This window comes from Poecilia mexicana, unplaced genomic scaffold (genome assembly GCF_051168715.1).
Source record: "Poecilia mexicana isolate PSO_F unplaced genomic scaffold, ASM5116871v1 scaffold_7, whole genome shotgun sequence".
Classification (NCBI taxonomy): domain Eukaryota; kingdom Metazoa; phylum Chordata; class Actinopteri; order Cyprinodontiformes; family Poeciliidae; genus Poecilia; species Poecilia mexicana.
Window position 1 is genome coordinate 16398643 of NW_028263376.1, and position 16216 is coordinate 16414858.

The 16216-nt window shown below is 40.5% G+C and overlaps 1 protein-coding gene across 1 annotated transcript in view; it reads right to left on the bottom strand.

Moving 5' to 3' along the window:
* plxna2 (plexin A2) overlaps nt 1–16216 on the bottom strand; it is a 216764-nt gene that overhangs the window by 95353 nt on the left and 105195 nt on the right. Inside the window, exon 5 of the mRNA XM_088007157.1 lies at nt 4661–4761. Coding sequence (XP_087863283.1) covers nt 4661–4761 — 101 coding nt within the window. The remainder of the gene's footprint in view (nt 1–4660; nt 4762–16216) is intronic.

Here is a 16216-nt window from a genome sequence, read left to right on the forward strand (position 1 = left end):
CGATGTTTGTTGTTTGATGATGAAATTTCAGGAAGCTAAAGGGGGAGCAATACTTTTTAAAGACGATATATAAAACCTAAGGAGACAAACGGTTAAAAACACAGTTTAGCAGCATTTTTCCCACATCCTTCAAATGCTGACTCACTCTGTTGGCAGATGCTACACTAACACCTCAAAGCTGTCACACTCATGACAACCTGATTTCACATAAACTACATTACCAGCAGTTTTTGGCTCACAGATTCATTCGCTTTAAATTGGGTGTTCTAATCACTTCAGTGGCCACAGCTGTGTAAACCCAGATAGACATGCAGGCTGTGGACACAAACATTTGTGAAAGAACGAGTCACTGCTCCGAGCAGCTCTAAGAATTCCTGCATGGTGCCATGGTCAGATGCCACCCGTCCAAAATGTCCAGATGTGAAAGTTTTTTGCAACTAAATATTCTACAGTTAATTGTTAGTATCATAACAAAGGGGAAACAACTTAAATGAGAGCATTTAAATCACAAACTGGTGCACAGTGTACAGAATGGTAAATGTTTGCAGAGTTTATATCTGCAGACTTCTACAGAAACAGTGTGTATGGGGCTTCATCCAATGGATGTCTGTGAATAAGCTGCTGTATCAAAGCCTTACACCACAAGGTAAAATGCAAAGTGTTGGATGACTGCTCTCGTCCAGCATCAGTGTCTGACCTTACAAAAGCAGTTTTGAACAAAAAGCCAAATATTCCCATCAACATACACCTAAATGTTGGGGAAAGCCTTTCTAGAAAAACTGAAGCCGTTATAAGTGGAAAAGATGGCCTGGCATCATTTTAAACTACAATGAACTTGTAACTCTTGTTTGTTTCTGGCAAACTTTCTCTGCTGTGCATCCTTTGACCTCGACACTGGAGCCCTCTTGGACTGAAGTCAGACTTGCTGCTAATCCTGACAAATCTGAACAAAGCCAGTCATACTCTCTCGCATTAAAGGAGCAAGTCAAGAGAACGGAGACAGAACAGAGATGTGGGACAATCTTAGATAGAAAAGCTTCTTTTGGCCATGATTAGACAGCTAATCCAATAGTGACGAGATGCAGGCAGAGGGAGAAAAAAGCCCTCTGGGGAGGAGGGGAGCATCAGCATAAGTCCGTGTTTTTTGGACAGCGGTCAGATGGAGGCTGAACTAAACATTCACGGGACTGCGGCTGAAGAGCGCTCAAGATGATGAGTGCCCTTTGAGCTGCAATCAAAATGCAGCGCCGTTTTGTGGGCCGATGAGTGTGCAGCATCAAACACCCTCTCCCCTCTCTCACATTCTTTTCTCCTCATTCTTACCCCCCCCAGTCCCACCGCCCCTTCTTCTGCCGTCTCATTCTTCTCGCATTCAGAGGATGCCTAGCAGCTGCTGGTAATTAAAGGACTTTGGGAGGCTCAAACCACACTGGATTAAAATAGAACGACAGAGAAAACCGAGATGCCAGTTCTTGGTCAGCAACCCCAAATTCTCACCTCATCTTCCTCTCAAATCAAACTAATGTCCTTCCATGTTCCTAATTAGCAACCTCACAATGCCGCATTTCAATGAACATGCACGCACATACAGAAGAAAGGCATACAGGACACAACAAGGGTTTAGAGGAATAGAGGATGGATATTGCAGATGGCAGCTGCAGGAGGAAAAATGAGGGTGATCAAAGAGCGGGGCATTTATGTGTGGCAAGCCAACCATCTCTGGAGCGTCAGAGAGCCAACTCCAGAGGGAAGAGACAGACCTAAATGGAAGCTGCGCTGCGCCGAGCGGAGATGGGATGAGTGGCATAGCTTAGAACCTACAGTTTCACAAAGGGGCTTGGAAGGAGGCACAAAAATTGGAGGAACAGGGACAGATAATTTTATAAAATCAACAATGGCTTTAGGTTGGTGTGAGGGAGGAGTGGGGGGCTGAAGGAATCAGCAGCCACCACAGCTGTGGATAGCACAACGGCTGGGGAGAAATGTAATTTTGGGTGAGTGGGGCGTCGGGAGCTCTTCACAAGAAGGATGCAGCTGCTTTTTTTTACTCCTGGCAGTCTTTGGCACGTCCTTCTATTCTTAGTTTTATTGCACATTCATCTAGCCTTTTTAGTTATTAACACTATTTCACAAACTCATTTGAGACATTTTTTGCCACTCACTCAAAAAATACTTTTGTTGGGAAATATTGCCACAGAGATGATTGCAGTAAGAAATGCTAGTCACTTCAAAGCCACTTTATGTCGTCTAAATAAAATCCAGTCAAAGGGAAATTGACTTTTCATTACAAAGAAAATAATTATTGAACCAAATAGCAAGCACGTACAACAACTTACATTTATTTATTTATTTTGTGAAACGGGGTTGGATGGAGTGCTTGTGGGAAGTCAATGAGTTACCAACAATAAGCAAAGTATTCTAAATTTGCTGAGAAATCCAACCAAGTAAAGGGAAACGTAAAGCATTTCCAGCCTGATTACCTTTCTAATGAAAAAGTTAACTACTCCAAGAAAGATGCTAACTGCTTATCATATCTGAGCAGCACTTTAAAGGTTCAGCTAATATGTCAGTGTTTTAATAAAGGAGGCATTTTCACTTTTTGCATGTATTTGAGGGTTAAATTTTTACCCTGGAACTCATTTAAAAAAATCAACAAACAAAAATGTCAATTCCATTTGGAAAAAGGGAACAAATGGGTGAAAACATTGCAATTTTAGAAAAGAACACATTCCTGTATGGATGGGGTGTTATTTTCTATAAAAATAATAATACTGTTTTCAGTTTTCCATAAATGACTGACTTTTTTGGTCAGCTTTTGATAGGGATATAAAACATAGCATCCTTAAACAAACATTTTAAGGATTTACTAGCTTTACGCCACAATGTACAAGATGGATGCCAGAACAGAAGAAGTGCAACCAAGATTGATAATGTTACGACGGCTCAGCATACGTTTCTCCGTTCCCCTCAACATTAAGCCTAACTTATATCATAGTGATAAGAACTCTGCTGCTCATTTTATAATCTAGAAACACATGTCTATTTAGAACATATGGTTTTGAAGAATTATTAGTTTTTTAATGAACATTCATCGTGTAAAAGCTGAAGACGTGAATTCAAGTTATTAATGAAGACCACAGCTGTTGCACAAATGGTAATGTCTATGGGTCCAACCTAATGGAGCTCCATAAAAGCTTCCTATTCTTCCAGTAACTTTATTTCCTCCCTGCTGTAACTCTGCTGGAGCTGACAGGGGTCCTGCCACATTCGGTGCAGGGTCAGGATGGAGAAAGGGAGATTAGGACTAGAGACAGGTGGCACAAAGGTTCCCGTTATTGAGCGAACAGATGGCTGATCTAACGTAAATCAGGGTGCTGACCTTTTCTCCCCACAGTACAATCCACAAGCGCTTATAATTGTACACCAAAACTGACCCCGCACACAATGCCTGCATACACACATTCGTACTCAAACCCGGCGCATGTTTGCACGAGAACCTGCACACACATAAAACAGATGTTTCCCTGTCACAGAGGCAGTTCCTAAGCCTGTTCAGCACTTAGCATCCAGACGCCGTTTCCACGCAGCGGATTCAGATTCCCTTGGACTTGAATCATTCCGGTCCCTGCCACACCTACACAAAAGCATGTGATTAACAACCTCGCATGGAGGGTCGTGTTGTGGTAAATGATCTCTGTGTGAAGGCACGCAGCGCTGAAGGGAATACAGCGCTTCAGTCAGCCTCACCCGTTCCTTTGCAGGCTCATGCTGAATTACCTTGTCGGCAGCCAATTATTTGTCCTGTCCCGGCTTCAGAGTGGTGTAAATTACTTTAAGTGCACTTTGCCAGGCCCGCCATCACGATAATGATAATTGCAGCGCCACTGTGACACACGCAAATATCCAGCTCTACCTGGGTAGGAGTGGGGGGGTGTAAGCAATGGATTTAAGACGGAGCAGCTAAGAGAATCTCTGCATGCTAGAGACAAAGAGGAACATAAACAATGACTGTTATACTGCTGTGTTAAATTTACTTCATGTCCCTTTTTTCATGATTTCATAATCTAAATGTAAATATAAAAATGCATCAATAGTATTTTTCAATCTGCATATCAAACACATGGTTATCTACTATAGCCATTTTTTTTTTCTTTTGCATTCTTTATGGATGCCTAAGATCAGTTTTCTTGTAGTAAGTGTTCAGCCCCAGCAGGTGTCACTCATGGCTGTTATGCTTATCCTTGAAGCAGGAGGTATAGACCCCAAACTTTCTCACTGTTCAGACTTCTGTGGATGACAAGTTGTTAAAGTGGACATCTCTATAAGTCTTCTACATCTTGTTTTTTTTAGAAACTGAAATAGTTTTATAAACTGAATGAGATCACTTTCTTTAAAAACCATGTCAGAGCGGTGTGAACCTACACAGCTGCTAAAGTAGCTTTAAACCAGCTCTGCACCTCTGAGGCAGCAGCTGTCCATTTCCAGGCTGGAGCTGTCTGCTTTTCTCAAGCTCCATTAAATCTGAAATAAATGTTGAGATAAATAACCTTTATGCTCTCTGTGAGGGAAAACTTCAAAACACTTAAATGGAGACGTCAAGCTAAATCTTCCAGGAAGAGGAATTTCCATACAAATATGACGGTGACTGGTGGATACTTACATATTATGCAGGACACACCAGCCACAGTGGGGATCTCCGGAGCTCAGACACTCTCCACAGGTCCCATACTGCTCACAGGATTCAATAGGAACCTGGGTAACCTGTGAATAAAACAGGACGTCTTTGAGATAAAGTATTTACGTTTTAGTCCAAAGAAAATCAATTCAATTTGTTCTTACAAGGCATAACAATGCTCCAAACATCTATTGTCAGATCTGATCAAAAAAGTATAGAAGACCTTAAAATAACCTTTAACAGGCTGATCAAATAAATCTTTAATCAACTTGTCAATACAAGTACATTTATTCAGAGGAGGACAAATTCAACGTTGAGAAATATTTTTAACAAAATCCCTGGGGACACAATAGCTGAAAATCCAAACAATTTATATGACAATGAATGAAAGCGAAGCATTTTTTAAGGTTAACAAAAATTACAAAATACATTCAATAACCCATGACTTCATATTTACACTTTCCTTTAAGTGCAAATATGACAGAAGTCTATTTCTTTTTGCCACTCTTCAAAATGGGATTGGAAGCCACTGGGCTGAATCCACATTTAATTTGTCACCACATACAGTGAGACAGATCACAATAGAGGTAAAAAGAAAATAAATAAAAAACTTTACTAATAAACAATAATGTAGCATAAATTGGAATCTTGGAAGTATCCATTCTCAACACACACTGTCTACATGAAAACTGGTTGTTTGGAGTGGATGTCAGGACAAACATCACAAACTTAAAATGTGTCACTTTGTTGCTAGAAAGCTCAGTCTCCCTCTTATCTGACCAAACACTCTGCGATGATACATGAAAAAGCCTCATTCATGGTCAACTCAACACAACATATTTTATCAGACAGAAAATATCTAAACACATAAAAAAACATAAAATCCAATGATTACCAATAACCTGGTGCAAGGAAGTCTGACTTTTTTTTTTTTTTTTTTTGGATGATGTCTATTGTACTTAACTCAAACCATGGAAACAGCTGTAAGCAGCTGGGACAATTTGGCTGAGAAAAGGAGGTTTTTCTGCCATCAGTGGACGTCTGTGTGCCCCAGGGGCGACAGTCCACCTCCACAGATCCTGTGCAAATACGCCCACACATGGACGAGCGATGACAGATGTAGAGACTTGATTGGAAGAAACGTGTCAAGAGCTGAAGCTCTATTTTTTTCAAAAAGTGTAACTTAGCTACATAGCAAACAAAATGTCAACAGGAATACATCTGAGGTGGTTCAGACTAAAAGAAACATCTCATGTCAACCATGACCCACTAATCCAAACAGGACAACCGGTCTGCATTCACTTAATGAACAATAATCCTTCTGCTTATCCTATTACTTTAAAGGACAGACATTTTTACTTACATGAAAATACAGAAGAGTTTCCACACTGTACTGTATGTGAAAACAACAGGAGAAAAATACCAAGCACACATCACCTCAGGTAGCCAAACACTGAGAATGTGAGTCAGCTGTGTGATCCACAGCCTATTTTCAGCTGCTACACAACATACTCTCATCCCTCAGTGAGTGCTTTGTACTAGGTGGGATGTACACATGGGCATTCCTGATTTTTAATGCTGCCATGTAAACTGTGATAACTTGCTAGTAAAGGATGCAGCACTATTTCTATGTTTTCAAAAAATATGAGTAAAACTTAGTTTTAAAGCAAGTACCCTCTCACACATGGTGTGACTTCTCCTAACATAAATAAGGAATGACTGCTCACAAGGAGACAGAAAATATATATGATGGTGTTTTTATATGTTCTTACAGTCCCTATAGATAACTCATGATTCAATGATTGGTGAAACTTTGTTGGTTGTTGCAAAAATAGCTTTTTCCAAGATAACTTTGACTTTTATTCAGTGCCATGTTGGATAAATTATTTTATGTTTAATTTCACACAGAGTTTAGATCAGAAAATATAGAAGTTATATACCACTGAGTTTGGAGAAGCAGAAGGAAATTATGTTAGAAAAGTAAAGTTTGCTAGTTTATTAAGGCTGGAAAAAATCCATTGACAGAATGTGTTTCAACAATATAAAATGAAATAAATGCTCATTTGGCTTCATCCTGACGCAAGCTAACACCACATTAGCTGATTTTATACCTTTCATTTTAGTAATGGTGTTTCTGTTTACCATCAGTAAAACTCAAAACCTGGGAATCAGTTTTTAAGTTACGTTGTTTTAAAATAATAATGACGAAAAAGAAGAAAGAACATCACAGTTCTTTTCAGTCTATATCTGTGCATGTTTGTGCATGCCTTGAATGCATGCATGCAAGTCCCCTGGGGCAGCCATACTCACTATTGTACCTCATCATGTCAGGACCAGGAGTTGCACACATACTGACAAAGCACCAAAATAACCAAAAGGAATACAGCAGATAAACAAATAAAGGGAATCTCTGGATGTAATCCAGATTAATGTTCAATGCTCTGTCTTAATTTTCTGCATATTGTCCTGTTGGATAATAACAGCAGATGTTGACAGCATTTGGAAGCTCCTCTGTAAAATGTGGGAGAATGAATGAAGGGTGCAAGTAACACCCTTTAGTAGTTTTAAAAGACTGTACATTACACATACTGGGTGAACATAATGTCCAAAGTTAAATCAATTTCAGTTTGTGGATGTAATGTGACAAAATGAGACAAGGCTCGTGGCGTGTAAATACTTTTGCAAGGCCTTCTATGTAATTCATCAAGTTTAAAAACAGCTTACAGCGCAATTTGGAACATGTGTCTGCCATTGCAGTGTCACTGAAAAAGTTGAGGGCTGTTAAACCTGTCAGCTGGATCCAAAAACTGAGAACTATACGAGACCCAGGCTGTATAGTATTCCTTGTTTTGTCTCCGCAATCATCCAAAAACTTCAACATCACCCATCCACCTGTCTGCCCCGAACCCTGCGGCAACTGAGAGACGGTCCCAGAGGACAAAGGAAACCATTGACACCGTCGGGATTTGACAGTCCATGTGGCACTTGCATCGTGCAGACTCCTGTTATATTAACCCCCTGTCACTTCAACAAACTCCATTTGTGTGCGTGTCTTGCCTAGCTTCAGGACAAACAGGTGGCGCGCTGTAATGAGCTGCAGACGGGGGTCACATCAGCAGCAGAAGCGGCAACTGATGACAAACAAGCCCACCAAGAACGAAACTCGACTGAGTGAGGGAAGCGGCAGCTCGGCGTGCGTGGGCGCGCACAGCTCAAAGCCTCAGCCCAATGTGAGAGTGCTTAGCTTTAGCAGCAGCTTGCATCTGCTTGAGTTTCATTACCTCCACCTTAAAGAAAGTCGTCAGATCCTTCCCAAAAGCATGCACAAGTCTGACGAAACTTAAGAGTATAACTTTCACAGAGGACCAGCCAGAGGAAAGGGTTACAGTGTGGAGACAGCTGTCAGGGAGTGGTGAGGACAGGGGGTCTTCATGGTCCTTATGGAGCTGTATGTAAACACAGACAGAACTGTCTGACCTGGCAAGCTGAAAGAAAGGGGAACCGCATCGAAGAGAAGAAAGGCAGCAAAGAGGTGAACCCTGAAATAGCACAGCATTATGGGGGGGAAAAGTGTGCCTTAGGTATTAAGGGTCTATGTTTCTTTGAGTTTTATGATGGTTAGATAGGGTCAGCGGTGGAGATGAGGGGGACGGGTTGAGGAAGGGGCACACAGCAGCTGTTGCCCAGCACACGCTACAGTCACTCATCACAGCAGGCCTGCACAATGAAGCCCCTTCTCCCACTGCGCGTGCATGTGTTTGAATGAACACATGCACAGCGCCGTAACGGATGTGCAGACTGTTGTTTCTAGGTTTTCAAGAGAGAAAGAGGGATTGCATGTGATCCGATAGCCGGTGTGAGTTTCTTTGAATCTGTTTCCCAAGAAGACATTCACTTAGAAAAGTATTCTGACCCCTTGGAACTTTCCATATTTGGTCACAACAAAACTATCGTAGCACTTTATTGGGATTTAATTACCCAAGATAAAGAACTGTATAACTGAAGTGAAGGAAACATTATGCATGAGTTTGTTTGTGGTGATTTACAAACTGGACTTCTCATGGCTACTTTCAACAATTGCATTATCTACTACTCTCCCAGAAGGGATTTATTTTGTCAAGTGTATTAATAATAGTTGTATTATAAACACATTCTCCCACCTGAGCTGTGGATCTCTGCAGCACCTCCCATGAACAGAAGTCTCTCAGCTTTTGTAATGTTTTATTGAATTGAAAACCAAATATCCTTTCCAAGTCACTTATAATTATTTTCAAAGTATGCGTGACCTTGCATACTTTTAAATATGGACGTCCGCCAGATATGTTCACGCAAAGATAAATCTGTACGACTGCTTGGTGGGAAACAGTGTTCACATAAGATTGAGAGTTGGTGCAACCAGTCACAAGGATGCACTTCTGTCACACTGCTACTTTGTACCAAACTAACAGGTGTGCTGTGGATACCTTTGGCACCCAATCAGCTCAAACTTAAAAGTATCCGTGTCGGAAATTAATGAATTTATCACAGAAAATGTAGGCAATTTGTACAGTCGTCTTTGAAAACTCAACCATCCACAAACACCAAGTATTTGGTCCTCTTTAATGCCTACAGCTACTTTTTTTGGTTTATTTATTTTCCTAATGCAATGCACTCCCCCCTCTTTGAAGAACTCTGGTCCCCCCTGGGGAAGCATGCCCTTAATTTGAAAAGCCCTGTTCTATCTATCGCACAATATTCCAGTAAAACAGAGGTTTATGGCTAAAACTTAAAAAAAAAAAAAAAAAAGTGAAGAAGGCTTAAGGGGTACAAATACTTTTGGAAGATATGGTAAAGATGACAACATTGTAAGTTTAGCACCGTCAGAGAGAAGCCCTGTGCTCTACTTTTAAATGAATGCTAATAGAATTCCAGCTGGAGTTGACCTCGCAGGGGGTTATTCAACCACAGAGGCTACAGTGGAGTCGCATACAGGAGCGATCAGGGTGACAGAGTGACAGCTGAGGGTTAAAACAGCTTCCTCTCTTTCAGCGTTAGTCTGAATAGCCTTCAGATCTCATTATTATAGCTGACAAGTAGCCAAGGAATGAATATTCTTTAGCTAAAGTACATAGCCACATTAATGCCTGGCTTTAAATTACAGTTTCATGCAAAAATACAGTCCAGAGTTCTTATTATCTGAGATTAAGTAAAGCAGTAGGTGTTTTTCACGAGGTCCTCTTTTATCAGTGAGACAATCAATGGTTAGGAATTGTGAAATGGAAACTTTTACAACTGATAGTGACTTGTAACTGTCTAAATAGTCTAAATGAACTTTAATCCCTTTCAGCTATACAGAAACTTTCAGCAGACAACAGGCAGGCTGAATGGGATACCGCATTGGTGTTCTGTTGTATTCCATTACAGAGCCTGTTGGATTTGGAAATTTGTTAAACTTTTGATAATCTCACAGGTAAAGTTATTCATTCTCTAAGGAATAGATAAAGACTGTTTTTGTAATGCTAGCAGTGCTAAATGCTGATATAAGATGCTACAGATTGCTTAAAAGATGCAACCTGTCTCTCTGAGTTAACGGTAACTGGCTTGACCAAATATTACTCAGTTCTGTTGTTGTTTAATATGGTTCTAAAAATAAAATCAGAATTGGCTAAAACTGTTTTATGCAGGTCAAAATTTAACAAAACAAAAAAAAAAAAACAGATCAGAAATGAAAAGTAAGACATGTAATATTGAGGAACCTTTTTTTTTCTGCTCAGGTGTCTGTATAACCTTTTTTTGATAAAATAGCAGTTTTTGTTTATTTTGGTCTTGGTTCACACTGAAATCGCTCCTGGTGTTTATGCCAGCACTTTCACTTATTGTGAGTAAATTATCCACTTTGCTTGGCAGACAAATGTTTTCCTGCCTTTGATTTGGAGACCGGGACTGGACTTCCTTCTTTTTTAGTTTACATTACACGCCTAGACAGGACGCCATATTTGACAGGACACAAATATGGAGGTAAGGAATTATAGAAATCCAGCTATAAGTGCATTATTGTTCACCATGATGAATGCAGAACTTAACCTACGGTGTTTTAGATGTACCATATGAATTAACTCCTGTCTATTGAGAAAATCAAGCCATTCAACAATAACGCGTTTTTTTTTTCCATTCTAAAACAGAATGGAAAAAAAAAAAAAGATAAAATCCCTGGGGACATATGTTCCTAGATAGAAAAAAAAATCCTGTGTGCCGTTTTTTTTAAAACGGTTCTTGGAGAAAAAGAAAATCACAAAGGAGGATCGAGATTTCTCGCAGTGGCAACAAACAGAGTCTGACAACGTATGCACACTACAGAGAAGTAAGGAAGACTTTCATCTGTTCCCTTGTCTGTAAGCCTGAGAATGAATGGTGGCTCAATTCCTGCCCCTGTGCCCCGCTGCCCTGAGACCAAGCCATGCTCACTGTAACTCTGTGATGGATGGGGGCACGAGGGCTAAGCATGAAGAGAAGAAGGAAAAAAGTTATAAAGGAGGACAGAGAAGAGTGGAAACGGCCCATTGCACGCGGTTCTGATGGGACCCGGTGTGTGCAGCCAGATGTGCCAAAGCAGCCAGAGTGAAAGAGAAAGCAATAGGAAGAGAAAAAAATCCCAGTCACCAGTAATGGAGAGGAAACTACTTTGCACGCTGTCGTCAAGGCAACAGCCAAGGCTCTGACCTCAGGAACACCTCCACATCTAGCTGCACCAACACCAATCCCTCTAACCTTCAAAACCTTGAGCTGTGCATGGCAAACAGCTAACACCTCTGGGACTTCCTGTCATCTACACCTCCTTTAAAACATGTATAAACACACAAGCGCGCGCACACACCAGTGACCCCTCCTTCTACACCTATCCATTTTTAATGAGAGTAAGCCAGGATACCACGTCACTGGAATGAGGCACATCGATCATGAACACAATACCCATTCCAGCAGAGAGGAAGAGAGAGAGAGGCACGGGAGGGGCCAGTGTAACCGAGTGAGTGTGTGTGTGTGTGTGTGTGTGTGTGTGTGTGTGTGTGTGTGTGTGCGTGTGTGTGTGTGGGGGTGTGTGTGTGTGTGTGTGTGTTTGAGCGGGACTAATGACAAAGGCACAAAAGCAGAGCAAATACTTGCTGCTGAACGAATGAAAAGCGATGAAATGTTCAGTCTCGTACTCCCACAGCGACCCTGCAGCCACTCTTTTCTGCATTAAGGAGACCAACACAAGGACGACTGAACCTCTAATCTGCTCTCGTAATCCAGCTGAGGCTTCTGCTCAGGACAACAGCTACATGTCCCCCTGCTTCCGCTCTCCTCCTTCTGGTCCCCTCCTCTAAGATGTAAATCCATCCACTTTACCATCAAAGACCCTAAGCATGTCTGCACTGTGGTGTTGTGGTGTCGTTTTCCATAAAAATTGGAGACTTTCTCTTTGCAAAGAAGCTAAACCAAATGAGAAAATGAATCTTAAATGTTCCCTTTTTTGATTAACTTTTAGCCAGAGTTTTCTAAAGATCGATGGACAAACGGACGGACAGATACTCATGCAAACTTGGAAACTACCTGGATCTAATTTGAAACTTTCTTAGACTGTGAATGAGGCCCCGTTCTTCAGAAATAAAAGTGGGATAAATTACTCGCCTTACGCAACCTGAGGGTTCAGTCAGTCGCTCAACTTGTCATTAATATTCATTCTAATTCTGGCTAGAAGTGAAAAGCGAGGTGAGAGACTCTGTTGAAGTGTTGTGGCTAGTCCAAGGATAATCATGCCTCAAGACTCACACCAATTACTCCGAGCCTGATTAAGGACAGAATTGGGACACGGTCGTGATTGCCGGGCTGTGCGGGTTGCTGATCTTGTAAAGGCCCTAAGCTGAATGTGCTAAGATACCACCACAGCTGGGAGATCCGGTCATCTAAGACAGTGTTTTTCAACCACTGTTCCGCGGCACACTAGTGTGCCGTGAGTGATCGTCAGGTGTGCCGTGGAAATTATTCAATTTCAACTACGGTACCGTATTTTCCGGTCTATACGACGCTACTTTTTTCCTAAACTTTGAACCATGCGGACTGTAGCCCGATACGGCTTTCCTGTGTATTTTTCTTCAACCACCAGGGGGCTCTCTAGCAGGAAGTGAATCATAAGAAGTCAAAATTGTAAATCAAAGAAGATCGCGCTAATTTTCATTAGCCACATGCTAGCAGCAGGCACGATGGAGAAATGTTTTCAAACTCATATGATGCAGCTTTTAAGTTAGGGCTGTCGATCTGCCACTACAGGAGGGAAATAAAGCCGCTGCACTTAATCGGTGTGAACGAAACCATGGTTTGACTTTGGAGACGTGGTGCTGCGTAGTTAATATATCCAGCAGATTTCATAGGACGCAGCTCCCTGCTGGGAAAACCGAGAGCAGCTTCCAGTTTTTTTTTTCCCCCCAAAAATTGAAGGTGCTAGTATGGTGAGCTCTATAGTCCGAAAAATACAGTAATTGGTTTTAAAAGATTTTTTGAAAATGAATTATCTGCAAATAATGCCATCTTCGAGTGTCTGCTGTAGTAGTGGCTAGCGGAGTAATGATGTAATTTTCTTACCACTAGATGGCAGTAGGTACAGAGCATTTTACATTAAAACGAGAGAAATAGTGATGCATGAATGTTACAGGTAGCGGTGATGAAAAGACAGTGAAGCTCAGCAGTAGTTAGAAAGAACATGGGTCCATTTCCCACAACATGTCTGTGTGAAGTGAGCTTCTCAAGCCTGGTTACTATGAAAACTGAAACCAGAGACAGACTGAGAGCTGTTGAGGAAGAGATTTGTCTTCAATTTCTGCCAGGAAATCAGCTGTTTTCATCCAAACATGCACAGATTTCACACTAGATGGGTAAAATATACAGATATTGACATTTTGTACATGCAAATCTTCATATTGTAACAGTGAAATGAAGTGAAATCTTTCCGAAATATTATTGCTTCTTTCAGAATAAGAATTATTTTCTATATTCTGGCTATAAGAATGCTTGTGGATTAGTTTGTAAAACACTGAAGTTTTCTACAACTTCTTTAAATTTAACACCACAGTGTTGTGGCCCTGTTCAGGTGTTCAGGTGTATTATTGAAGTGGACATGTAACATGCAATTTGAAATAAGAAATGTAAAATGTAAGAAAAATACATTTTTGTGTTTATTTAATTCCTATTCAATACACTTTGATAAGAATGACTATATATGTAACATAGGCGACTACAGAGTATCTTTGTTTACATTTTTGGTTGGTGGTGTGCCTCGAGATTTTTTCAATTAAAAAAGTGTACCTTGGCTCAAAAGAGGTTGAAAAACACTGATCTAAGACACATTCCAGAAGCTGATAAAGTGATTACATTTTGCAGCAAACAGTCCTTCTCATTGAGTATTTGAAACAATCTACAACCTTTGTATCCTGAACATTTTTTTCTACTGTGTCTGTCTTGTGCTGTGTGTGTAGAAGCTGCTTCTTGAAATTGCTTGTTTTCCCTTTTTGCTGCTGTTGCTGTTGTTACAAATGTCAGAAGACTCTGTGACAAGTCATTTAAAGGAAACAAGTTTTATGTAGGAATGCAGGATATTGATTTTCTTCCACTGCATACGATTTCTTACATGGGCGTCTAATGCAGAATGCATTGAGGATACATAAAAGTGGAATTCGGAGACACGGCAATATGCGTATTAGAGTCTCTTCTGAAGGTCAGGCCTTTTTCTGCTAGGTGGTTTTCTTGGATAACTGATTTTGAAATGGGAGCAATATATTCAGGGTATTACTCACTGATTTTAACAGGCCAAACATGGGAGAGGGAAAGAAAAGGCTGCTGCTAAATAAAACGACACAGCTCTGCTTACCCAAAGAGCCATCTCACATACTCCACAAATAATTAGGTGTGAAAATAGGAGCTTTTAACCAATACCGTCAAGGCCAACACCTCTCAGCACGTATTGTTTTGCTAAATTGAAAGATAAAACAGACACACAAACACACACACACATATTCTTTGTATTACTCGACTTAGTTTGAGCTCTCAGATCTAGGTCAATTGAAAACATCAAGACATTAGAGCAGAAAGAAAGAAACTTATAATGTATCCGTTAGTAAGAACCTCATGCTATATTTAAGCCAACTCATTTAGAAGTGATAGCAGGCTGAGGTGGTTATTGAGCTAAAACTGATGACTTTGATCATTTTCCAATCACAGTTTAGGGCTTAACCCCCACTGAAAGCCCTTAGTTCCTGCCAGACTTGATCCCTGGCAGCTCATCAGGAGGAACAGACTGGTGAGAGACAAAACTGCCAGGGAGCAAGAAAGGGGAGGAGCAGGTCAAGCATGTGCCTTCTGACCGAGGTTTGAACTCTAAAACGAAGCAGCCATGACAATTAAAGCTAAACGTGAAATATATAACAAGTTTTAACTACTGCAGCTTACAAAAGCGTTAATCTTTAATTGTTGCATCATAAACACAAACATCGTATTTCAAGGAGAAATTCTAAGACCGATAAAGAGTACTGTCCAATGTTCGTTTTCCACTATTTTGCACTTTTTTTGTTCTAAATAAGAATCTGAAAGGACAAATTGTTCTTATCTGCAAGAGAAGTATGGCTTCGGAGAATATTTATTTTTCAAGACAAGGATGGGAAGCATCCAGCTAAAGCTACACAGAAGTGGTTTTGTCTCTAAACCAAAATCAAATCGAGTATGTGAAAATGTGGCATAAATTAAGAATTGATCTTCACCATTCAATTTAAGCGTGAACAATTTTTTGCAACAAAAATCACATTTGTTAAGTTTTATATACTCCAAAACAACCAAAGCTGCAGCTGGAGATAAAAGTGGTTTAATTGAAGCAAAAAGCAGCAAATAAAATATTGTAATATAATTTACTTGATTCATAATGTTTTCCTACTTTCGGTTGGCCTTTCATATCACATCCCAATGAAATACACTAAAGTTTGAGGATCTAACATCACAAAATGAGGAAATGTTTGAGAAATATGAATCCTAACACAGGCAGTACTGTAGCAATAGTTTTATATTCAGTCTCAGAAAGAAAGCAGTTATTAATGCTATTTTGCCCCCTGCCTGTCAGACTGTATTTGTTTTCTAGCCTCTATTGTATTGTTCATAAATACCATAGAATCATTAAAACATCTCCCATGGTCCTCCAGCAGCAATGGTTCACCTTTTCCTTCAGTCTAAGCAAAGGAAAAAAAAATATGCTCATACAGACATGAGAGCGAAGACAAGCCATACCGAACAAATAAACCTACCAGTTCTACAAACACAGCACTGAATACCAGCCAGTGTCCCCCAAAACAGGCGGTCAACATTACAGATTAAAGACAAAGTGGGGCAGCGGGCAACATAAAGAAGATGGAACAGTTCCCTCATCTCTGTTTACGTGTGCAAGTGTGTTTAGATATTTACCACCCAAATGCCTAGAGGGAGGAGTCAGAGGAGGGAATGTGAGCGTAGAAGTAATGGAGTGAAGGAATCGACCAGTGAGAAGGA